This window comes from Monodon monoceros, unplaced genomic scaffold, assembly GCF_005190385.1.
Source record: "Monodon monoceros isolate NGI ecotype Baffin Bay Population unplaced genomic scaffold, NGI_Narwhal_1 Super_Scaffold_8, whole genome shotgun sequence".
NCBI lineage: Eukaryota > Metazoa > Chordata > Mammalia > Artiodactyla > Monodontidae > Monodon > Monodon monoceros.
The window spans coordinates 54,189,324-54,213,611 of NW_021703785.1; the positions used below are offsets into that span (position 1 = coordinate 54,189,324).

At 46.9% G+C, this 24,288-nt stretch overlaps 2 protein-coding genes across 3 annotated transcripts in view; one reads left to right on the top strand and one right to left on the bottom strand.

Moving 5' to 3' along the window:
* COG3 (component of oligomeric golgi complex 3) overlaps positions 1–8,851 on the top strand; it is a 53,137-nt gene extending 44,286 nt beyond the window's left edge. Inside the window, exons 21-23 of one of the 2 annotated variants that reach the window (XM_029210180.1) lie at positions 1,054–1,181; positions 2,041–2,139; positions 6,916–8,838. In XM_029210180.1, the coding sequence (XP_029066013.1) occupies positions 1,054–1,181; positions 2,041–2,139; positions 6,916–6,945 (257 nt within the window). In that variant the 3' untranslated portion in view covers positions 6,946–8,838. Of the gene's footprint in view, positions 1–1,053; positions 1,182–2,040; positions 2,140–6,915 lie in introns of both variants that reach the window. The other variant, XM_029210182.1, reaches the window with a different exon arrangement.
* A 6,108-nt stretch (positions 8,852–14,959) lies between these two features.
* The window catches only part of ERICH6B (glutamate rich 6B), a 43,054-nt gene continuing 33,725 nt past the window's right edge, over positions 14,960–24,288 (bottom strand). Inside the window, exons 11-14 of the mRNA XM_029209952.1 lie at positions 21,905–21,990; positions 21,601–21,753; positions 15,916–16,141; positions 14,960–15,268 (exon numbers count right to left, since the gene is read on the bottom strand). Of these exons, the coding sequence (XP_029065785.1) occupies positions 14,960–15,268; positions 15,916–16,141; positions 21,601–21,753; positions 21,905–21,990 (774 nt within the window). The remainder of the gene's footprint in view (positions 15,269–15,915; positions 16,142–21,600; positions 21,754–21,904; positions 21,991–24,288) is intronic.

Here is a 24,288-nt window from a genome sequence, read left to right on the forward strand (position 1 = left end):
TTAATGGACGTGTAGAATATATCACTAAAGCATAATTTCTTTAATAATTCTATTAATAGATATTTAAATTATTTTTAGTTTGTTTTTCCTTACACTCTTAATAAACACACATATCTTGGTATTTTGTAAATATGTCCATAAGGCAAATTTCTAGCAGTAGAAATGTTAAGTGAAAGAGTGTGTGTATTTTCAGTTTTGCTAGACGTTGCCTAATATCCCTTCCAAGAGGGTGAACAGTTTATACTCCCGACAACAGTGGATGAGGGTGCCTGTTTCCCCACACCCCTGCCAAGTGTGGATATTCACAACCTTGGTAATTTTTACCAATCTGAAATATTTCAGTTGTTTTACTATGCGCTTCTTTAATTATGAGTGAGGTCAAGCATCTTTAAAATTATTAATCAGTCTTTTCTTTGATAGCTTTCTAGGTAGTTTTCTCTTTTAGATACTTCATACAGATTGCGACTCTTCTTTTCCATTTGTACTTTTCAGGCACTACACCTGGGCTACTAATTATATCAGTTACAATTTTCTGGAATTCTTTTCCTTTTCTGATAATACAATATAAGAATGTAACAAGTGAATTTTTAGTTCCCATTAAATATGTGTGGGTATTTTCTGAATGATCTCATAAGACAGGGAGCATCTCTTACTGTGAGTCAGTTCTACAAACGAATAAGCTCGTTCATTACGAAGTAATTCTTACTAGTGCTTCTCTGCAAATGACCTTTTATTTTACCTTACACCTAATCTCCAAATGCCGAAGGCACCATATTACTATCCCTATGAATGTCCTGAGCCGTGGGGGGGGGGGGGGATTCTTTTTCTGTTTAGCCCATGGGGTTAGAATTTTGTATACAGTAGGCACTTAATGAATGTTTATAGGGCTTGTGATTAAACTTGATAAATAAATAAGAAAAGTGAAAGAAATTCTTTGGGGAAGTAAAGAGTCTTCTTTTGCTATTTTTCTCTCCTTTTATTCCCCTCTGAATTAAAATGGAAATGTTTCTTCTGTTTTTATTTGTGATACTAAGGAGGTTAATTTCTTTCCAGCAAAAGTCAGTGACCTTGTGGCAAGTGCCTACAAGACAATAAAAGCAAAGCTGCCCCTGATGTTGAGAAGTATGTCATTGTACCTATCCAATAAAGATACTGAGTTCGTCCTGTTTAAGCCAGTTAGGGTGAGTGTCGTGATCATCTCTTTGAATGTTGGCCCGTCTCTTGGAGTATTCTTGCCTTGTGTACCATTTTCCTCTTCCTGTAAACATTTTGAAATGTTGGTCTGCTATTCTAGTACAGTTGACTAAAAAGCACTGTGATTCTTGAAAGACTTACAAAGCATGCATCTGTCTGATTATATCTCCCCGACCTCGCCCCCAGCCCTCATTTTGTCTTAATTTCCTTATGGTTACCTGTGGCACAAGGGTAATTTCTACCTAAAAGTAGAAATCAGTAAATGAATAAATAAGTAGTCAGACCCTCACATGAGGTGGGGCCCAGCACTTGTGAAAGAACAGCATTTCAGGAATTATGTCGGGCCCAGCACTTGTGAAAGAACAGCATTTCAGGAATTATGTCCCATTTTACTGGTGAGCAGCGGAAATAAATGGCTTGCAGCGGCCATGGAGGGATTAAATGTCAGAGCAAACTTAGTCGTCATAGCTTCCAGCTCTGTGTTGAGCTCACATCTTTACCCAAGGCGCTGGCTGATTTTTAAAGTACACTTTATGTGTTTGGGAACTTTATTATCTTCTGTGGAAGAAATTGCTGCGGAAGACTGTTACTATTCTCTGCGGGGGACAAGGCTTGCTAGAGTTTAGTTTTTCCAGTAAGTCTTATCTGATAAGTCTTAGACAGGTAGTGCTTGCATGTGAAATATTAATGCAAATTGAACGTCTTTGGTAATGCCCTAGAAGATACATTTCCTCCACTTGTTTTGGCACATAGTAAGATTGAACTTTCTTAGTTATTCATATTTAAGAAGACTGACTGTGATTTCAGTGACTCATGTAATAATGATTGCCTCTTCTTCTTTCTAAGAATAATATTCAGCAAGTCTTCCAGAAGTTCCATGTCTTGTTAAAGGAAGAGTTCAGCCCTGAAGATATCCAGATCATTGCTTGTCCTTCTATGGAACAGGTAATCCAAAGTCTGAAGATCCTTGTTACTTTTATAACCTTTTAGTTATTTTACTTGAGTACGTAATGTCTTTGAGTAACTGTGTTTTAGTTGTAATTTTAAAAATTGTACGTTGTTTTATTCTGATGAACAAGAGTTAAGCTCTGAATTGCTCTCTCGCATATTTAGTGATGGCGTTAGCTGCTTTTCAGTGCTTTCTGGTATTGAAGGTTGCTGTGTTTAAGGTGAATGAACTGTTTGTGGGAGACTCAAACAGTGGTATTTAGATTGCTGAATAATTTTGTTTGCAGTATGTATGATAGGAGGCCCATGTTTTAGATGAAAAAAAAAAGTGTTTTAGGGACTAGAATAGGTGTTAGAAGTGTTTCTGTTTTCTCTCTTCTTCCTAAATTAAAAAAACTAAATAGAGAGCTCAGCCTGTGTTTATTATCATTCATTTATTCAATTCAGTCAGCAGGCTTTTATTGAGTAGAAGTAGGTTGGTGCTATGGAGGGTATTTTATTTCTGGTTTTAAGTTTAGTTGAGGAGTTTAGTAGGGTAAGGACTAGAGAGAGAGACTGGGGGAGAGTGGTAAGGTTGGTCAGAGCCCGATTGCTGTGGGTGGAGCCCGCGGGGAGAGAGACTGGAGGCCGTGCGTGTGGTAAGTCTTTTGAGGAGTTTTACTTCACGGGGAGAGAAAAGATGGGGTGGTAGCTGGAGAAGAAATGGGGTCATTTTTAAATTGTGATATAATTCAGATACCATAAAATTCACCCTTTTAAAGTAGGCAATTCAATGGTTTTTAGTATATTCAGTAAGTCCTGGCACCGTCACCACTATCTAATTTCAGAACACTTTCATCCCCTCAACAAAGAAACCCCTACCTGTTAGCAGATTCTTCATTCCCCCTCTTCTACTAATCTTCCTTTGTCTCTGTGGATTTGCCTATTCTGGACAGTGCATTAAATGGAATCGTACAGTACATGGCCTTTCATCACTGGCTTAGCATAATGTTTTTAAGGTGCATTCATGTTGTGGCTTGTATCAGAACTTCATTCTTTCTTATGGCTGTATGAATTTCTTTGTATGGCTCTGTGGGTCATATTTTAAAATGATTTCTCTGTAGTTCTAGGGTTGTAGACAGTCAGGATACTTCTTTTTTTAAAATTAATTGATTAATTAATTTTTGGCTGCGTTGGGTCTTCATTGCTGCGTGTGGGCTTTTTCTAGTTGTGGCGAGCGGGGGCTACTCTTCGTTGTGGTGCGCAGGCTTCTCCTTGCAGTGGCTTCTCTTGTTGCAGAGCACGGGCTCTAGGAGCACGGGCTTCAGTAGTTGTGACTCACGGGCTCTAGAGCGTAGGCTCAGTAGTTGTGGTGCACGGGTTAGTTGCTCCGCGGCATGTGGGATCTTCCCGGACCAGGGCTCGTGTTTCCTGCATCGGCAGGCAGATTCTTAACCACTGCGCCACCAGGGACGCCCCAGTCAAAATACTTTTTTATAAGTCATTTGAAGCAATTAATATTCTATGTGATTATACCACTAACTTGACATGTAGTTAGTTTATTTTCAATATTTAGAGATTTTTTTCTGCTCGTTTTGATTTAATTTTGTTTTTATGTAAAATGTTTACATGATTCCCAAGTCAGAATTATGGAACAAGGTAGATTTGGAGAAGTCTTGCTTCCCTTTCCAGTCCCTCCAGCCTTTTCCCTCTCTCCCCTTTTAGATAGCTATTTTTATTTGTTATTGGATTATCCATTCATCCTTTTTTTTTTTTTTTTTAAAGATAGGGGAAATGTATGTTTGTATATTCGTGGGGAAGATCTAAAGAGAGGGAAGAATTGCTGCTGGGAAAATGTCCTTGAGAAGAGAAGGGGGGATGTGATCGCAGGGGCAGTTGGAGAGTGGGGCCTTTGTCAGGGGCCTGCAGGGTTCAGCGTGGAGAGAGGAGCGAAGGCCGAGCGTGTGGGCGCACGTGCAGGGAGCTGGCACGCGTGATGGGCGCTCACGGAAGCTCTCCTCTGACTGCTTTGCGCTTATGGGGGAAACAGGAAGCAGGGTCACCACTGAAAGTGAGGAGGTGCTGAAGATTCCGCAGGAAGGTTCGGTTGAGTTCAGTGGCCGGTTAGGAATCCAAGAAAAAGCATTCAGCATAGTTGTCTCATGTTTTTTTTCCTCCAGTCATCATCAGTTGCATGAGAGTAGCCGTGGAGTTGCTGGAGGGTTGTGTCAGGGCTGTGCTTTTGCCAGGAGGGACAAGGCGGGGCGGGTGAGGGCGGGAGAGTTAAAGAAGGGAGTGGCTGTAGTGATTGCCGTGGAACTCAAGCGAGGGAGCTGAGGGAAGGGAGTGGGGAGGAACCATGGTTTCCAGGTCCTGGTCGAGTCAGACGGTCATTGGCGTTGGAATGTGAGAGGGAAGCTGAGCTGGGAAGATGGGTTGTGGCGATCAAAGAGTGAGCTACTTGACGATGGCCCTGCGGAGGGGTTGCAGTTAGAGGTAGTGATGGGGCTGGGATGTGCCCGCGGCCTGAGTAGCTGACGTGGTTGGTGGAAGATGGGGTCACTGGAGGAGAGGAGCTGAGGCTAAGCCTGGAAGGGTGAGCTACCTGGATGTTGAAACCGCCAAGAAGCCCTACAGGAGTAGTTTTAGGAAAGGGTGGTAGCGCTCTGAGATCTGCAAGAAGTGCAGGGCTGGGTGATGGCGGAGGGGTCGTAGATGGAGGAGTGAAGCGTGGCATGGTCTGATACAATGAAAACCAAAGCTGGGGCGAGGTGCTGGGAGAGGGAAGGAGAATGGTCTGGAAATGACAGTGAGGAACAGAGGGGACTCTGATCCCGCCTCCAGGCCCAGTGGTACCAGGCATGTGGATGAGAAACACCCATCACTGGAGAAGGCTGCAGGGGAAGCTTGTCCTGGCAAAGGGCTGGGGGGCAGGGCTTCAGGACTTCAGAGAGGTGGGCCATGAGGTGGGAAAAGAGCCTTGAGGTAGCAGAGGAATGACTTGGGAGGCCTGGGCTTCTTGTGGTGGGTGACGTAAGCATGGATAAAGGTGTGAGGAGAGCAGCTCTGATGGAGGAGAGGCAGGGGTCTGGCTGAGAACATGCAGAGTTACTGGACTCCCACTTGACTCCTGCCAGTAAGATACGTGGTTTAGCGTGTGTACGTGTGTCTGTAACTTAAAAGTTTGATAATAATCACACACGCTATGTGCGGCTCAGTTGCTTTGCTTTTCTTCTTCTCCTGTTGATGAACCACTAAATGATTTTCATGATCTACCAATGGCTTGCAGCCGAGAGTTTTTGAAAAACACTAATAGAGGGACTTCCCTGGTGGTGTAGTGGTTAAGAATCCGCCTGCCAATGCGGGGGACACGGGTTCGAGCCCTGGTCCGGGAAGATCCCACGTGCCGCGGAGCAACTAAGCCCGTGCACTACAACTACTGAGCCTGTGCTCTGGAGCCCGAGAGCCACAACTACTGAGCCCGCGTGCCACAGCTACTGAAGCCCACGTGGCTAGAGCCTGTGCTCCGCAACAAGAGAAGCCACCGCAGTGAGAAGCCCGGGCACCGCAACGAAGAGTAGCCCCCGCTGGCTGCAACTAGAGAAAGCCCGTGTACAGCAACGAAGACCCAGGGCAGCCAGAAATAAAATTTAAAAAAAGAAAAGAAAAGCACTAATAGAGACCATCATGCTCACTGTTCCTTGTTCCTCTTTCAGAACCGTTAACATTTTCTAGTTAGTAACAACAGCTGATAATACTGACTGCTGACTGAGTCACTTGGCCACAGGCTTATAGAGTAGGAACCAGAACAAGGAATTCTCTTACCCTACACGCTGCACAGTGATCAAAACAGGAAATGTAACATTGATACTATTACCTAATCCTCCATCCATATTCAAATTATTTTCCCCAGTCCAGGATCCAGTCCAAGTGTTGCTTTCAGGTGTCACATCCCTTTAGTTTCTTTAAACCTGGAGCAGTTCCACAGCCTTTTTGGGCTTTCTTGACCTTGTCGGGCCAGTTATTTTGTAGAATGTTTGGTGTTGTCTGTTTCCTCGTGATTAGATTCAGGTTTTGTATTTTTGGCAGGAAAAACACAGAGGTGATTTTGTGTCCCTCTCACTGGAAGTACACATTTATAGACGAGATTAGGGGGTGATTATTTTGATTACCAAAACCCTACTGTATAGAAGGGCGCACTGCCAGGCTCATCTAGGCGCAAGTCTCTCCAGGCCAGGGTGACAGATTTGCAGAGCACATGCTGCCAGCCCCTCCTGTCGCAGTGGCGATTTCTCTGGTTTTCCCCGGGCTGGCTCTGGGTCTTGCTCTCCTTTACAGAGGGGACGGGGGCTCCTGGTCCGGGTTAGCATATGAGGTGAAGCTCACCTGCCGTGCCTATTCTTGTGCAGTTAAGAGTCATTTAGAGAGTTCAGCTTACTTACAACTCTCCGCGAAACGCACTCTGCATAGAGGCAGGTGAAGTCGGTTATTTAGAGCCATTTCTGTCTCTCGTTAGTGTTGGTATGTAGTTCTTTTCTGTCTTCCTGATTGGATGCTTAATGAATTTTGAGGGCCCGGGTTCGGCGATACCTCCCCACAGGCCCCGACGATGCACAGCGCCCGGGGCTGCTTCCGGAATCAGCACCGCAGGTCCAGTTTATACCTTACAGCCGTGTTTACTGGTCTCTTAAAAACCAGACATTTCCTCTCATTCTTTTTTGAGGATCTAAACAACTTATCTTGAGTATGGTATTCCACAGCAGAACTAACAAGGCCTTTCTCTTTGCTTTTCAGCTGAACCTCCTACTGTCAGTTTCTAAATAACCAGGCCTGTCGGGCTGTGTGCATAAATGGCCGGTCCGGCAGGAGCCGGCTGCCAAGTCCCACGGCCTGCAGGACACCGGGGAATTGTGCGAGGGGCTTCCCAAGAACCACAGGGCTGCTCAGGGCTGACCGCAGAATGAAGTGGAAGCAAAGTGTGACGTGATTTGTGTTTCTCTTTTGAAAACATCAAAATGCCAAAGATAAGCTATAATCTATGAGCGCTGATTACTGCCTCATTTAAATGGTCACAAGCAGTGTAAGGTTTTAAGAGGAAGCTATGGTGGGCACGCAATGAAATGGTTCTTAAGAAAAATGTGCAATGAAAATAGATTACAATAAATAGTGCAAAGAACTTTACAGAAATACAGCTAATTAGAAAGCTTCTAAGAGAAAGGTTTGTTGAAGCGTGAAACACTGCACTTTTAACCACTGAGCATTCCACAGTGACTATTTTTTTATTTCCAGAAATGTTATTTCTACACCCTATTTAATGTAATGTTTCTCCTGTCACTTTGAAGTTTAGTTTGGGATAGATTGGGTGCTTCTGAGAACATGTTCTGCTTTCCTGGGAATTCAATGTGTTATCTTTCTGTGTGTTTGATGTGAGGTAGTTTCAAGGTGTAAGGTCCCTGGACCTGTACTCCATGAATTGCTTAGGTGCAGAGTGTTCAAAAGTAGGCAGGTAGCTGCAGCGTCCACATGGTAGATAACGTGCCGTATCTTTCGTGAGAATCTTCATGGTACATACAGTAGGCAGTGTCCGTGACGGGGAAGTACCAAGTTTGGCGTCTTCCGTCTGGCACATAAAGGAGGAGAGGAAGCCTGGTGAATAGTGTATCTCGTGCACGAAGGTTAGGGTTACCAGCTTTCTGCACACTGCCTTCCGTTTCCGTAGTTCTTTGAAAAGTGAACATTTTCACGTCCTGTACCTTCATGGTGGCTGTGCCGCGAGCCTGCCTTGTGGATCTGTACCCTGCGACAGCAGGATACATTTCACTCAGAGACGAGGATGACGAAGACCACCCATCCCTTAAAATCAACCACACGATGGCAGCGATCATCAAAAAAATTATGCGCATCTCTGACTTTTCCTACAAATACGTTTCCTGATTGGATTGGTTTTGCCTCTGATGTTATAGTAAATGTAACCTGCTCTTTGGTTCACAATGAATTTTGAGTTATTCAGACACTAGTTTAGAGATAGAATGCTGACAGGGGTTCTGGAATGTAGCCAGCAGACCGCATTCTGTGAGACTGTAGCATTTCTCATCCGCTTCAAGCAGACTCCCGCCATGTGTAGATAGGTTACGTATCCTGATGTCTGTCATTTTAAACAGGTCACTTGTTTTTCAGCTCAGTTGGTGATGGATGTTGCTTGATAGAGCTTAATACTCTCTATTTTGGGAAGGTAGAAGGTAAAGAGGGTCCATATTCATTCTTCAACAGGAAGTGAATGAATTAGGAAGATTATATTTACTTCCACTTACTATTTTAAATATGTGTTTAATGAAATAAACTGTACAATCCAGTTTTGTATATTATACGTACATTTGATTTTTAAATAGCCTTTCCAAAGAGATGAGGGCATGATTATTGTACAATACTTGACTGATTTAATTTGATGTACAGAGCAGAGCGTGTTCTTAAGGATAAAAATATTTGATGGCACTCGTTCTTGTGTTTTGAGTCTTTTATTTCTGAAACAAACACCTTACAGAAGTGCTGAGTAGGTGACAGTGATCCAACTTGTTTGCTAAATGACTGTTTAAATCTGTACAGTTTCAAGTCTTTACTTATACAAAGAGTGTACATACTTTCAAATAATTAATTTAAAATGCTTTATATTATTTGGCTAGAATTTGCTGTTTTTAATAAATGTGAATTTTTTAAAAAAATAAAGATTTTTGCTTCCTACTTTTTGTTCTCATTGGTCTGTTATGTGTGTGGATTCTTTAAAAAAAATTTTTAATTGAAATTAAAGATAGCTTGTAGATTCACATGCAGTTGTGAGAAATAATACAGAGCGATCCTGTGTACCTTTACCCGATTTCTCCCAATGGTGTCATCTTGCAGAACAATAACGTGTCACAAGCAGGATATTGACAGTGTTACCCTCCACCAACGTTATTCCGATTTCCCCGGTTTTACTTGTACTGTGTGGATTCTTTTGGCAAGATGATCATCGTGGAAAGACATTTTGAAGCATCTTAATGCTTCATTAGGTGACAGATAATTTTTGTTTATTTGCAAAACTGCCACTTTCCTGAGTACCATCAGCACAAATAGTGCTGAAATTTAGTATTATTGAAGTCACAATAAAAACAAATTTGTATTTCCACAACCCCATATCTTTAAATTCTCTTCTGCTGTTACCTTACAAGGAAGAAAGAATAGTCAACCTTAGTTGTTAAAAAGGGTCCATTTAGGGCTTCCCTGGTGGCGCAGTGGTTGAGAGTCCACCTGCCGATGCAGGGGACACGGGTTCGTGCCCCGGTCCGGGAAGATCCCACATGCCGTGGAGCGGCTGGGCCCGTGAGCCATGGCCGCTGAGCCTGCGCGTCCGGGGCCTGTGCTCCGCAACGGGAGAGGCCACAACAGCGAGAGGCCCGCGTGCCGCAAAAAAACCCAAAAAACAAAAAACCGCAAAAAAACAAAGGGTCCGTTTATTAAAGGAACTGGGGGTGTGTTGGTGGAGAGAAGGTTACTTCTCAGAAAAGAGGAACTTCATCGATTCCTTTCTGGCGTGCTTTTCTTCTGGTGGTGGTTCCTCCACTAGCTTGTCTGTCTGCTCTTCCTCAGCACCCAACCCCCATAGAAAGGAGACAGTTGCTGGAAACTTGGTATAATGGCATCCATTAAATAGTCATCCAATAAATACATATGGGGGGGGTTTTAAAACATTTTTCCTGGTTATCAAAATATGTTCACTATTAGACATTTCTGTAGTGCTTGAATTTCAACATAAAATGTGAAAGTCTTCCATAAATGAACCTTGAAAGGTAAACTGCTGTTAAATGTTTGGCATATAGCTTCCAGATTTTTTTCTATGTATTCTAAAATAACTTTTCTTACAGGATTGGGCTCTTTTACACTTTTATTAATCAGGTGAGTTTATTTATTTATTGAATGATTGGCTGTGCCACACGGCTTGCAGGATCTTAGTTCCCCTACCAGGAATTGAACCTGGGCCCCGGCAGTAAAACCGAGTCCTAACCACTGGACCACCAGGGAATTCCCAGTCAGGTGAGTTTTAATTATCATTGCTTAGACACACACTCATTTGCTGAACTATTTGAAGTAAGTTGCAGGCATCATGACATTTTACCCCTAAATACTTGAGCATCCATCTCCAAACAGTAACCCTAATACCATTATCACACCTAAAAGAAAAAAAAAATCAGTAATATCTACTGTGTAGCCCATATTCCACTTTCCTCGATTGTTCCCCAAAATGTTTCATACCTTTTTCTTTTCCAGGTTCATATGTGTTAACTTGGTTGTTCCATCTCTTTAGTCTCTTTTAATTTAGACAATTCGTAAAGTTTTTGTTTGCTTGTTTTCATGGCAATGACTTTTTTTTTTTTTTAATAATGTGTGGACTCCTTATAGAATGGACCAGAGTCTGCAGAATGCATTCTTTTCAAGTACGTGGAACATTTGCCAAGACAGATAAATGCTGGGCCATAATACAACAAAACAACCCAAATGTGATCTACAACAGTAGTTCTCAACAAGGGATGACCCCTGCCCCCTGCCACCAAGGGCGCGTTTGGCAACGCCTGTAGACATTTTTGGTTGTCATGAGTGGTATGTGTGGGATATTACTGGCTTCTAGTTGGTAGAAGCAACTAGAACTGCCAAATATGCACAGGCTAGCCTCCCACTACACGTAATTATCCAGTCCAAAATGTGGATGGTGGCAAGGTTGCAGAACCCTGTGATATATACAGCAACCCCCAATTCCTAGCACTTGCTATCCCCTCACCTGGCTTAGTTGTGTTCATACCAACAAATGATGTCTTTTACTTACTTGGTTTTTTTTTTTTTGGCTGTGTCGGGTCTTAGTTGTGGCGTGCAAACTCTTGGTTCCCTGACCAGGGATCGAGCCCCGGTCCCCTGCATTGGGAGCGAAGAGTCTTAGCCACTTGGCCACCAGGGAAGTCCCTACTTGTTTTTCTTTTTTCTGCTTCCCCCAGTCTGGATTGTAAGCTGCCCGGGGGAGGAGTTTTGCTGTGTTTACAGCTGTATACCTAGTGCCTAGAACAGTGCCTGAGGTAGATGCTCAGTATCTGTTGAAAGAATCCACTTGGGCCCAAGTCATACAGCCTTCCTCCCCATCCCATTCCCACCAAGTCCTGCCTGTTCTCTACCCCCTCCTGCCCCCTCTATTTCCTCCCCTCCGCTATTTCCAATGCCATTGCCCTGGGTCGAGGCCCTCGTTTTCAGTATTCCTTGCTGGGAATATTGAAGTATCCTTACTACAAGAACCTAGTCTTGTTTTTTTTTTAAATATTTGTTTATGTATTTATTTGGCTGCATCAGGTCTTAGTTGCGGCACGTGGGATCTTTGTTGCCGTGTGCGGGATCTTTAGTTACAGCGTGTGATTAGCTGCAGCATATGGGATCTAGTGCCCCGACTAGGGATCGAACCCAGGCCCCCAGCATTGGGAGCGTGGAGTCTTGGCCTCTGGACCACCAGGGAAGTCCTAGTCTTAGTAACACTCTCCTTCCCCTTTGCTAAAACTTTCAACTCCTGATACACACGGGCTGTTCAGGCTCCTGCATATCTATCTGCCCATACTTGTCTCCTTACTACTCATCCTTTGTATCCCTCAGGGTCCTTGAGTGTAAGCAACAGAAGGCATCATGTTGAACTTGAGCAGGAAAGGGCTTTATTGGAAGGAAGTGGGAGTGCTGGGGACAGACCAGAAGCAGGAGGACCAGAGGAAGGAGAACAAGGAAGCATTACAGATGCAGGTTTTTATTTTTTCAAAGCAGAAAGTGTCGGTCCACTGCTGTGGCAGTGTCCTAGACTTGGCATCGCTGCAACTGCTCTCGTCTTGGCCAAGCTGACTTCCTGTGTGTGTGTGATTTTTCCATGCTTCACTGAGTGCTGGGGCAGGGAGGAGGAAGAAGCTCTGTGCCAGTTATCGATATAGTGCCCCTCAGCTCCAAATCCACCCTTTTGGGCCCTGCTTTGAGATTCTGGAGCTGGACCCTGAGAACATTTCTCCATTGCCAGCTGGTGCAGAGTTAGGCTCGGTAGGGTGCTGGCGCTACACTGCAAGGCACAGGGGAAGGGCGTCTTTTTCCGTTTCTGGTGTGGGTTTTGCTTTCTGCACTGCGCTGGCAGCCGTGTGTGTGTCGGGGGGTGTCTGGTGGCACTTGCTCTCTAGTGAGTTTTCCTGGTATCCAAGCAGGAAGCGTCTTGTGAACCAGCTTGTTGTTGCAGGTGCAATTGGTTAAGATACTGGGGTTGGGTGGGCCCCTCATCCAGTATGACTGGTGTTCATATAAAAAGGGGAAATTTGATACAGGGACATGCACACAGGGAGAGCACCATGTGAAAACTGCCAAAGACAAAGGAACTACTAGAAGCTGGGAGACAGGCCTGGGCCACATCCTTCCCACGCTCTTGATCTCCGACTTAGGGCTTCCAGAACTGTGAGATGATACATTTTTGTTGTGTAAGCCACCCAGTGTGTGGTCCTGTTTGTTACAGCAGCTCTAGCAAACTAATACAGAGGGTGGGGGCTGGATTTTTATAGTTCCCGGTCATCTGGCTACTTTCGCTACTTCCTTCACAATCTGTGAGGTAACTCCCTTTTCCTTATGAAATAGTCCCTGGGTGCTGGGTAATTCTGTCCAGCCGGTGATAACACTCAAACAGAGCAGCAGCTACAAGAGAGGCTGGAAATGCCTAAAATCTACGTGAAATACTGTGTCTCTATAGACGTTGGCAATAGAATATTTAAAACAGGGAGCTGACCGAGCACAATGCCTCTGCGAGGCCACCTGCTGACAGTCTCTGTGTTAATGGGGTGAGTCATGTCTTCAGGTTTTGTGGAAGGAGAAAGACCAAGGGAGAGGCACTGAGGGATGATAATAAAGTGCCCACATCTGTGAAGCGCCACGCTGAGCGCTTCACTGACGCCACCTGCTTTCATTCTCACTCTGACTCTGTAAGGTGTGTTGGTGATTGCCCTCCTGTTCCAGAGGAGGAAACGGAGTCCCAGAGGGGCTCACTGCCGTGGCCAAGGTCGCACAGCTAGCGGGCGGTGGCACCAAGACCCCCACCAGGGCTGTCTGCTTCCCGGGCACACGTGGGAGGAACGTCGGGGCTCTGAGATGCACGCAGGCTCGGGAGGATTTGTTTGCTGCGAGACGCGACTCCGGAGCTTCTTGTCTCCAGGGCCTGGTAAGAGAAGGGACCTCTGCCCACACCAGCGGAGGTGTAAACTAACAAGGTCCCTAGAATGGCTGTGTCCTGAGTCAACCCAAGCACTGTGTGGCCTGTGACGGTCTGCTCCCCAGCGGCCACTACCTGGCAACAAAGTACCTGTTGTCTTAGCTGATGCTACTTGCCAACAAGGTGTGATCGTCACACGGGGGAAGTGACCGTGCAACACCCCGCTACTGCCAGCCTGACCACCCTGGTCCCACCCCAGGCGCGCAGTTGTCGGGATTTGGGGTGAGGACAGGACTTTGGTGAGGGCAGTGTGGGATTGGCTGGAGAGCGGGGCCGCGAAGGTGGGGCTGGTCTGTCCACAGCCGGGATCAGCTGGCTAATTGCTAGGCTGAGCCGGGAAAGAGGTGTTTCCTATACTCTTTTGGTTCAGGCTGTCGTTGAGGCCAACCTGGGAAGTTTGCAGTGTCCCAGGGACGTATAAAAGGCACGCTATCGGGGATTGCCCAGCTCCTGAGTCCCCCTTTTCTAGAAACTACTGCCCCTCTCCATGCTTGACATCGACTAGGAGCCTAAGACATAACCCCACCCTCTCTTACCACACTGCATCATACCAAGGGTGGCCTCCTGATCAAGCCAGGCCAATAGAGACCACTGGGATCTTTTGAGAAAGACCAGGAGAGAAAGCCATGTGAGCTGAGATACATAGAAAACACGTCTTTGGGCTTCCCTGGTGGCGCAGTGGTTGGGAGTCTGCCTGCCGATGCAGGGGATGTGGGTTCGTGCCCCGGTCCAGGGAGATCCCACATGCCGCGGAGCGGCTGGGCCCGTGAGCCATGGCCGCTGAGCCTGCGCGTCCGGAGCCTGTGCTCCGCAACGGGAGAGGCCACAGCAGTGAGAGGCCCACGTACCGCAAAAAAAAAAAAAAAAAACACGTCTTTGGAACAAGACCAGTGTCGCAGACCTGAGAACGAAAGTCCTCCTGGCTCCTGGAGCCCTCCCACGTGCCAGTCCTTTCTGAGACCCATTGCATCTTCCATCCAGATTACACGTTTCCCATTTTGCTTTACCTATTTGAATTGGTGACTGTAACCAGTGACCAAAAGGGGCCCAGCTATTGAAGAGAGTTTAAGGGTGGGTCCTTTTGGGCTCCTGGTTTGGGGGACTGGCTGCAGGCTGGTGCGGCTTTGCTGACTGGGCGTCCCTCTGTCTTGGCGGGGGTGTTTGTGAAGCTACTATTTCTAGACCCATTTTACAGATGAGAAAACTGAGGCAGAGAGCTACTTGCCCAAGGTCACACAGCCAACAGTGGGCAGAGCTAGGCTTTGAGATAGTCTGTGTCCTGAGTCAACCCAAGCATGGGAAAGTCACAAAAGAACATCTGCATTCATGTGATCAGTAGAAGCAAGCGGGACATGTGTTGACATATATTGTTTGCTGAAACAATTTGCTTCTAATGCTGGCAGGGCGCATGATTAAGTCTCTTCTGTGCCCAGCCAAAGACTCTGTCAGCCCCTCTCTGCACCTGAAAAACTTTTTTTTTTTTTTCTCCAAATCAAGGAGCTGTGATAGGTCCCAAATTACAAACCAGCTCCCACAAGATATGAACTAGGGCTTTGGGGGTTTCCTCGGGGCTTTGGACAGCTCCACCTCCCCGAAACGTTCAGCACGTGCCAAAGCAGCACAATTTGGTGACTGCCCCGGCTTGGAAGACGAGAGTTCCTCCTCCAACTCATATTGTCTTGTTGGCAAGATCTTGCTGCCCTGTATGAAGCATTCCAAATCAGAGGTGGTCAGTATACTCAGGATCTTCCTCATTTTCCCTAGAAGGATCTGGATCTTCCGAGCCGTTGAACTGAGTTCCATCTCCAGGACTGCTTTCTTCTTCATTTCGCTCAGCACCGCCGGGGTAATGTACTGTGGGAATTCACAGGCGGCTCGTGAGGATTAGTGCTACCTGGGCACCAAGCTCCCCCCGCGTCAGGATTAGGACCCTGTGGCCGTGACCGAGCCTTCCCTGGAAACGTCACTCTCCAGGGCGAATCTGTGAACCCAGCCCTCCCACCAGCAACCTTGCTGCTGCTTCCTCAAGACACACACTCGGCCTGTGCCCGTGGCCACATCCCAACCTGACCCCAAACCAAAGGGTGGCCAGCTGCTGGGCCCTGGTGTGACCTGCCTCCAAAGGCTGTGCCCTTCTGGGGGCGTCCAGCTTCTCCCCTTGGATTCCCTAGCACAGCAGGAGAATGAGGCCCTCACGGTGTCTGCCTACGAGCCCCACATCCGTCTGGGGCTCCCTTGGAGCGTGTCTGGGTCTTGCTGGGATGCGAATGTCAGTTTCCTCAGCTCCGAATCTTAATGTTAAATGATAAGTGTTCGGAAGTTAAATGATTGCTTTGTATATGGTCAAGCCTCGAGTCAGGGAAGGGGGCCTCGTTTCCCTAGGGGTTGGAGTGTTGAGAAACATGGCCTGGAGGCCGGAGCATGGACCAGTTCAAGCCAGCAGTGGCCTGCGTGCAGGTAGTTCCCCACCTGGCAGGAGACGTGGGGAGTTGAGACCTTACCTTGTACTTGGTGCCCAGGTTTAAGCAAATGTGCTGCTTCGTGTGGATGAAGTGGAAGATGATCTTATCCTGGCTCCTTATTTGTACCTTGATGTACTGGTTGATGTTCAAGGAGATGGGCTGGACGGGGGGTGCATGGATGTGGCATTTCAGATCCCACCAGTTCCAGGCCTTCTGGTACTTGTCTCTGGCGAAGTAGTATCCCAGGTTTGGGCTCAGGTTCAACCTAGACCAAGAAGGCATCAGGCAGCCATAGCACTGGGCCCCGGGGGCGAGGGCACAGCCTCTCCCAGGGCTGCAAGCCCGCCCCTCCTTCCTCCCCTCCCGCCCGTGCTCTTTCCCCCCAACATGGGGCCTTGGCAGGTGGGAGAAATGCCAACAAGGAGGTGAACCATCTAGGCGCAGCCCTTTGGCCCTGCCCTGTCCATGTTCAGTCTCCTCTGGTGCTCCTGGCCCCTCACACCCAATTGCTCCTTTCAGTTCCCGGGTCACGCATGCTCTCGAACTCCTCATGGCTTTGCCGTGCTGTTCCCTCTGCCTGGAGAGGTCTCCCCACCCTGCTTGGCGTGGTTCCCTCCTGCTTATGCTGTAAGCCCCAGCTTAAATGTCACCTCCTCAGAGAGGCCCTTCCTGAAGCCCCGAGTCCCGATATGACTATCTCCATCTCTTTGTTAATTTCCTTCCTATAATTTACTAATACACATTGATTCTCTTTATTTGGTGTAGTTGGGTTCTGTAAAGTTGCCTCAAACACAGAGTTAGCGAATACTGAACCACTGCTCCCTGGGGAAATAGGTGTGTGTATCTATCACACATAGATAACCGTACATACTAGAAACAACCCATCCTGGTAGATTCCAGCCGGCGGCCCCAGAACTGAAGCTGCTGGCACCACGTGCCCTGCTCCTCCTGGCTCCATCCTCTGGTTCCCTCGTCAAGAGCTGAATTAAAAAGGCAAAGCAGCTGGGAATGTGCGCATCAGGCAACTCAAATCCTCCAGTGCTCTGTGCGTGTTTGTGACTGTGAAATGTGTGCATTTGCATCCTTCCCCTGGGAGCGATGGTTCAGGGTTTGCTCGTCCATGTTCTGCAGACCTTATAGAACAGAACTATCTCGAATAATGAGAATCGACTGGGTTTGCTTATCATCCGTCTGTCCCACTAAAATGGAAATGTAACTTGTGGTCCGGAGGGAAGGGTCCCCCTCTGTCTGGCTCCCGGGTGGCCCCTGCCCCGCACTGCGCCTGGCGCCCGCGGAAACAGCTGTGGGTGAGTGAGGGGTGGTGGGCTCCTCCCTCTTTCAGCTCAGGCCCTGCTCTCCTTTGAGCCGTCCCTTCCTGGCATTTCAAGCCCACCATACCCCTCTGCCCTGGCTTCTGCTTTTTGAATCCCACCAGGGCCGTCTTGAGAACTGGTGCTGATGGGCAGCAACTTCTCTCGGGAACCAAATGCAGAAGGGAAGAGAATCTGGGACCTGGGTTAGTCAGGAGAAGGTAGGGTTTGGGGGAGCCCGGATTACTCAGACCACCCGCCAGGCCTTGTCTGGGGGTGTTCAGGGGCCTTGTAGGACGCTGGGAGGGAGAGGCCAGCTCAGGCCTGCTAACGGCTGCCTTGTTCACTTCCAATAAGGAGAACTTCTTCTGGTCACTCCCCAACGCTAGGTCCTCCTGTTGCTTCCCACTGCCCATCGAGCCGAGTGCAAACTATTAAGTCCCTTCACCACGGGGCCCAGCCTGTCCAACCACATCCCTCTTTACCTAGACAAGAGGCTGTGATGCATGTAATGAATTAAAAACTCAGGGGCCGAGTCCCTCTGCGGTGGGAGCAGTCTTCTCGGGTGCCGCCACCCGCTCTGCCCCGTGGTGTGAAGTTTCAGGTGTGATGGGTGTGAGGCTTTACACAGGGACAGTCCCTCTCCCATCCAGGTCTCTGATGCCTGAAATGCCATCCGTGGCACCACTTTGGTTGAAGTCAAATGAGATGAGAGCTTGACCCAGAGAGGGAAGATGCAGTTGCCCTTGGGAGAGGCAGTAAGAAAGCCTTGGCAATGAACTGCTTACAGCTGAGCGCGGGGGGCCGCCTGGGGCCTCCCGGCCGGCCGGGCCCTGCCAGAGAAGCCGGGGTGGGAGCGCTTCTCTTCTCTCACTCAGTCTGCCCGGCCAGCATCAAGAAGGAAGGGCAAGAAAAAGCAACAGTGACACGTCTGTGGAGGCTCTCCTGCCATGGGGGCCCCTGACGGGCGGCGGGTGAGAGCGGAGGCCCTCGGGGGCCCGGGCCCTGGCCTGTGGCCCTGGGAGCAGGATGCTGCCCAGGCCCCTTGCTAAGATTTTCGGAGCCCACTCTGAGCAGAACCGATTCTCTTTCAACATCCCACAGCCTCTTGGTTGTAAGCGGCCCAGTTTCCCCGTGAGGGAGGAGTCCAGGGTTAGAAAGGGAGGTACGTGTCCCGCTCTGGAGAATCAGGAGCTGTGAAGTGGTCAACACAGTCTCCGAAAAACTTCCAAGGCAAGAGGTCTGCAGGTCCCAAGGAAAGAGACAGGAGATGAGAAGTTAGGGGCTCCTGGGCCGGGAGGGGACCACGAGGCGAGTGCCTGGGCCTGAAAGCTGGGCTGCCCAGAGGAAGAGAGGTTGAACCACTGGTCACTGCTCTCCCCCAGGACAGGACCTCTGGGCCCATTTCCTCATGGAGTTGAGGCTTTCCTGGAGTCCCAGGAACGGTCTGTGGTATCACACAGCAGCCGCCCCCTGGAGGGGATGGGATGTATTGCCTCGGAGTCCCCTGTCTTTATCTTACAGCCCCGAGTGGGTGCCACAGCCCTGGGAGACGGGTGGGCACACCGGCCTGGGCTCCAGCACCAGCCAACCCCTACAATCCCCTGGGAAGCTTTTAAAGAATGCAGATCTCCAGGCCCCGCCCCAGACCTACAGAATCAGAATCTCGAGAGGGGGGGCAGCCATTCCCCAGCTCCGAGCACCATCGTTCCCCTTGGATTTTGATGTGCTGGGATAAGATGTTGTTTGTCTCGCAAGCTTTATTTGATAATTTAAAAGAATGCTTTACTTCAGGCTGAGTCAAAATTCCATAAAACTGCTCGCCTGTGATTTTATGTATGGCTTGGGGCGAACGACTCATCATTTTCTCTGTCCCTAAGTTTCCTCAACAAGAATGTGAAAGTAGATTTTCCCTAGGTCTCTCGTGGCCATAAAATTTAAGTGTCGTTGGGGAGAAGAGGCCCTACTGTGTGTAGCAGATGCTACTGGAGATAATTGACTGAGTTTCTGGTCCCCACTCCCAGATGCTTCTTGTATCCAGTACTTTCTTCCCCCTTTTAGACATCAATTTCCTTCTTTAAAAAATTTTTTTTCATTGACGTAGAGTTGATTTACAATATTGTGTTAGTTTCAGGTGTATAGCAAAGTGATTCCGTTTTATATATATATTTTCAGATTCTTTTCCATTATAGGTTATTACAAGATATTGAATATAGTTCCTTGGGCTATACAGTAAATCCTTGTTGTTTATCTATTTTATATATAGTAGTGTGTATCTGTTAATACAGTACTCCTAATTTGTCCCTCCCCCTACCCTTTCCTCTTTGGTAACCATAAATTTGTTTTTTTTGTCTGTTTCTGTCTTGTAAATAAATTCATTTGTATTATTTTTTAGATTCCATATATAAGTGATATCATATAATATTTGTCTTTCTCTGACTTTTCACTTGGTATGATCATCTCTAGGTCCATCCATGTTGCTGCAGATGGAATTATTTCATTCTTTTCTATGTCTGAGTAATATTCCATTGTATAAATATGACACATCTTCTTTATCTATTCATCTGTTGATGGGCACTTGGTTTGCTTCCATGTCTTGGCTATTGTAAACAGTGCTGCTATGAACATTGGGCTACATATTTCTTTTTGGATTAGAGTTTTCGTCTTTTCCGGATATATGCCCAGGAGCAGGAGTGCTGAGTCATATGGTAGTTCTATTTTTAGTTTCTTAAGGAACCTCCATACTGTTCTCCATAGTGGCTGCACCTGTGTACATTCCCACCAACAGTGCAGGAAGGTTCCCTTTTCTCCACACCCTCTCCAGCATTTACTGTTTGTAGATTTTTTAATGATGGCCATTCTGACTGGTGTGAGGTGATACCTCATTGTAGTTTTGATTTGCATTTCTCTAATAATTAGTGATGTTGAGCATCTTTTCATGTGCCTATTGGCCATCTGCATGTCTTCTTTACAGAAATGTCTATTTAAGTCTTCTTCTTTTGATTGGGTTTTTTATTTTTTTGATATTGAGTTGTATGAGCTGTTTGTATATTTTAGATATTAAGCCCTTGTCGGTTGCATCATTTGCAAGTATTTTCTCCCAGTCTGTAGGCTGTCATCTCATTTTGTTTATGGTTTCCTTTGCTGTGCAAAGGCTTATAAGTTTGATTAGGTCCCATTTGTTTATTTTGGCTTTTATTTCTTTTGCCTTGGGAGACTGATCTAAGAAAATATTGCTATGATTTATGTCAGAGAATGTTTTGCCTATGTTCTCTTCTAGGAGTTTTGTGGTGTCATGTCTTATATATAGGTCTTTAAGCCATTTTGAGTTTATTTTTGTGTATGGTGTGAAGGTGTGTTCTAACTTCATTGATTTACATGAGGCTGTCCAGCTTTCCCAACACCACTTGCTGAAGAGACTGTCTTTTCTCCATTGTATATTCTTGCCTCCTTTGTTGAAGATTAATTGACCACAGGTGTGTGGGTTTATTTCTGGGCTCTCTATTCTGTTCCATTGATCCATATGTCTGTTTTTGTGCCAATACCACACTGTTTTGATTACTGTAGCTTTGTAGTATTTCAGACATCAATTTCTATACAAAGTGCCCTCCAGGAAGGGCAGATACCCCTGAGAACAAAGTAGTCAACTAGGAAATGGTGTTGAAAAACCTCATAGCAGAGAAAATATTCTTAAAAACCAAGGCCTGGAGAATGAAAATCTTTTTTTGGAATTAAAAAAATTTTGGCTTTGACTATCAAGAAGTATAAAGTTGGTTCAAGACAATATGCATTTCCCACTCCATGACCAATTAGAGCAGAAGGCAAGGGAGAAATCCTGAAAAGACAGAGTTCTTACACCAAAGAGGTGGAGAAAAATTCTGAAGCGACTGAATTACCTCGAATTGGTAAGATGAGGTTTCCCACCATTACCAGAAATGGGAACATAACAACTAAGTTAGTTACAATGAAATACTTAGAAGTTATGTTTTTAAAATACAACACACGCCCCTCCAAAGCACTCACCATACCCTCCTCTTCGAGGCACCTGGAACAGAGGGTCACTGGGTCTTTCTAAGGTAATTCTCATGAAGTTTGATTCTTAAATGATATAGAGAGCTGAAACCAAAAGGGTCCCACCTTACTCCAGCTTTGAGTCCGTGATTGCTATTTCCTGGCGGGGAAGCAATGGTGCAAAAAGGATAGTGTGTCATCTGAGGTCAGGGACCTGTCTTACTGGCCCATCATGATACCCATCTCCCCATGTGTGAGTCGGATGAATGAATTCATAAGTGAATGAGAGACAGAAAGAGAGGCTTACCCAGAGAGAGGACAGCTGTGCAGACTGGGAATCAAAACCTTAATCACACTGCTTCTCCTCGGGGAGGGGTGTTTGAGACTCATGACTCAAGCTTACCAGATGTTTCCATTTTCATCATAGAAGGTGGCATGGCCAGAGTTGTTGATAAGGGCCCGGACACACATATTTTCACTGTCTTCCAGAACGATGTATGTGAACTTCCCCTCTTTTATACTGAGGATGAGCATAGCCAGGTGTCCTGATGGATAACTGGGAGATGGTTAAGGCACAAGTAGTCCCTTGGGGTCCCCTGGAGAGGGCAGAGCCCTGCGGAGGACGCAGACCCCAGTAAAACCCATGCCCCAGCCCTGAATCACAGACTTTTCAGACATCACATGTGTCCTTGTGCTCCAGTGGATACTATATCTGGCCTGATCCATCAGGAAAGAGAATTTGGAAGACAATCTCACTGGGGTAGAGAATGATTTTTCCATCACCTTGATGTACCTAGGAAGAAGAGACAAGCCTGTGAAAAGTTCGCAGGGGCTGATTGTCCCTAATCAGAGCGTGGTGGTGTCACTAGAAGGCTTGAGATCAGTCTCCTTACTCTCTGATTCCCGTATGCCACCCACCCATCACTCCCCCACCCATAACCACCACCAACTTGCTGGGGATTCCAGGTGGGAATCTTCTCAGGGCCTCGGTTTACCTGTCTATGTGACAAGCAGGCTGAGATGGATCGCTCTGTGCACGTGTGTGTGCAGATTTTATTTTATTTTTTAAAATTTATTTATTCATTATTTATTTTTGGCTGTGTTGGGTCTTTGCTGCTGCGCGCGGGCTTTCTCTAGTTGCAGCGAGCGGGGGCTGCTCTTCGTTGTGGTGCGCAGGCTTCTCACTGCAGTGGCTTCTCTTGTTGTGGAGCACAGGCTCTAGGCACACGGGCTTCAGTAGCTGTGGCACGTGGGCTCAGTAGTTGTGGCTCGTGGGCTCTAGAGCACAGGCTCAGTAGCTGTAGTGCAGGGGCTTAGTTGCTCCGTGGCATGTGGGATCTTCCCAGACCAGGGCTCGAACCCGTGTCCCCTGCATTGGCAGGTGGATTCTCAACCACTGTGCCACCAGGGAAGTCCCGATATAATGTTTTAAAAAAACCTCTACTGTCTCTTAGTCCTGTCTTTGTCTTCATTCTTTTTTTTTTTTTTTTGTGGTACGCGGGCCTCTCCCTGTTGTGGCCTCTCCCGTTGCAGAGCACAGGCTCCGGACGCGCAGGCTCAGCGGCCATGGCTCACGGGCCCAGGGGCTCCGCGGCATGTGGGATCTTCCCGGACCGGGGCACGAACCCGTGTCCCCTGCATCGGCAGGCGGACTCTCAACCACGGTGCCACCAGGGAAGCCCTGTCTTCATTCTTTATAGTATTTATATCTTTTCTTTTTTGTTTTTCTGGATCAACCTTGCCTAGAGATTTGCCTGTTTTACTAGTCTTTTTAAAGAGCCAGCCTTTTGGTTTGCTTATTCTATATCTTTGCTTTCTAGCGTATCAGTTTCTGTTCCTATTATTTTCTACACACGTCTTCTTTCTGTGGGTCTTCTATATTAGTCTATTTTTCTTCTAATTCCTTGAATTGAACATTGAGCTCGTCGATTTCCATCTTTCTTCTTCCTCACAATCCTCTTCCTCGTCTTTAATATAAGCATTTAAAGCTATAACATTTCTCTCAAAATACTGTTTTAGCTCTTTCTTCCAAGTGTAGATACTTACCTTTCATTTCATTCTGACTCCTTTCAAATTTTTGATATGATTTCTTCTTTGACACACAGGTTATTTACAAGAGTGTTTTAAAATTTGCACATGTACCAGTTGCTTTTGGCTATGTTATTATTATCACCAATTAAAATCCACAGGGTTAAGAGAGCAGAGTCTATGTGGTATCAGCTCTTTAGTGTTTTCTGTGACTTGTTTTGTGGCCAAGTGTCGTCACTTATTGTAGCTGTTTCACTTGTGCTTGAGAAGGATGCCTGTCCTCCGACTCCCTCGTGTCCCCATCAGGCATTAAAACCCAAGCCCTTGGGTTAACAGGACAGTTCTTCTGCTTCCCACCCCTCCCCTCCACCAGGACACACCCACCTCACCCACACTCTTCTCGCTCTCACTCTTCTCGTTTTCCAGTTTCTATTTCTGGTATTACCTCCCGCACTTTCTTATACACTCTGCTTTTCAAAAGATGCTTTTTACGTTTTGTCTAAGTTTCCCAAGTGTTTGTAGCAGGACGCCTTTTGAAGTCATCTTGTGCCCCGTGTTACTCTAACTAGATGTCAGGTCAGTGGTTTTAGAGCTCTTATTATTTTTTTTATTTTTTGCGGTACACGGGCCTCTCACTGTTGTGGCCTCTCCCGTTGCGGAGCACAGGTTCCGGATGCGCAGGCTCAGCGGCCATGGCTCACGGGCCCAGCCGCTCCGCGGCATGTGGGATCCTCCCAGACCGGGGCACGAACCCGCGTCCCCTGCATTGGCAGGCGGACTCTCAACCACTGCGCCACCAGGGAAGCCCTAGAGCTCTTATTTTTAACAGTTGAAGAATCCTTTGTTCAAGAGAGCTCACAACAGGATGCCAAAATCTGAGACAATGAAAGAAAGAGGGGCAGCTGGTTGAGGAGCTGCTATGGGCTCTGCAGGGTGTGGCCTTTAAATGCCCAGGAATCTCTCTGTGAGGTGATGATGATGCTGGAACTGACTCTTGTCCCTACCCAGCACTGCGCTCAGCACTTTACTTCCATGACACAGTGACCCAATGGAGGAGACACTG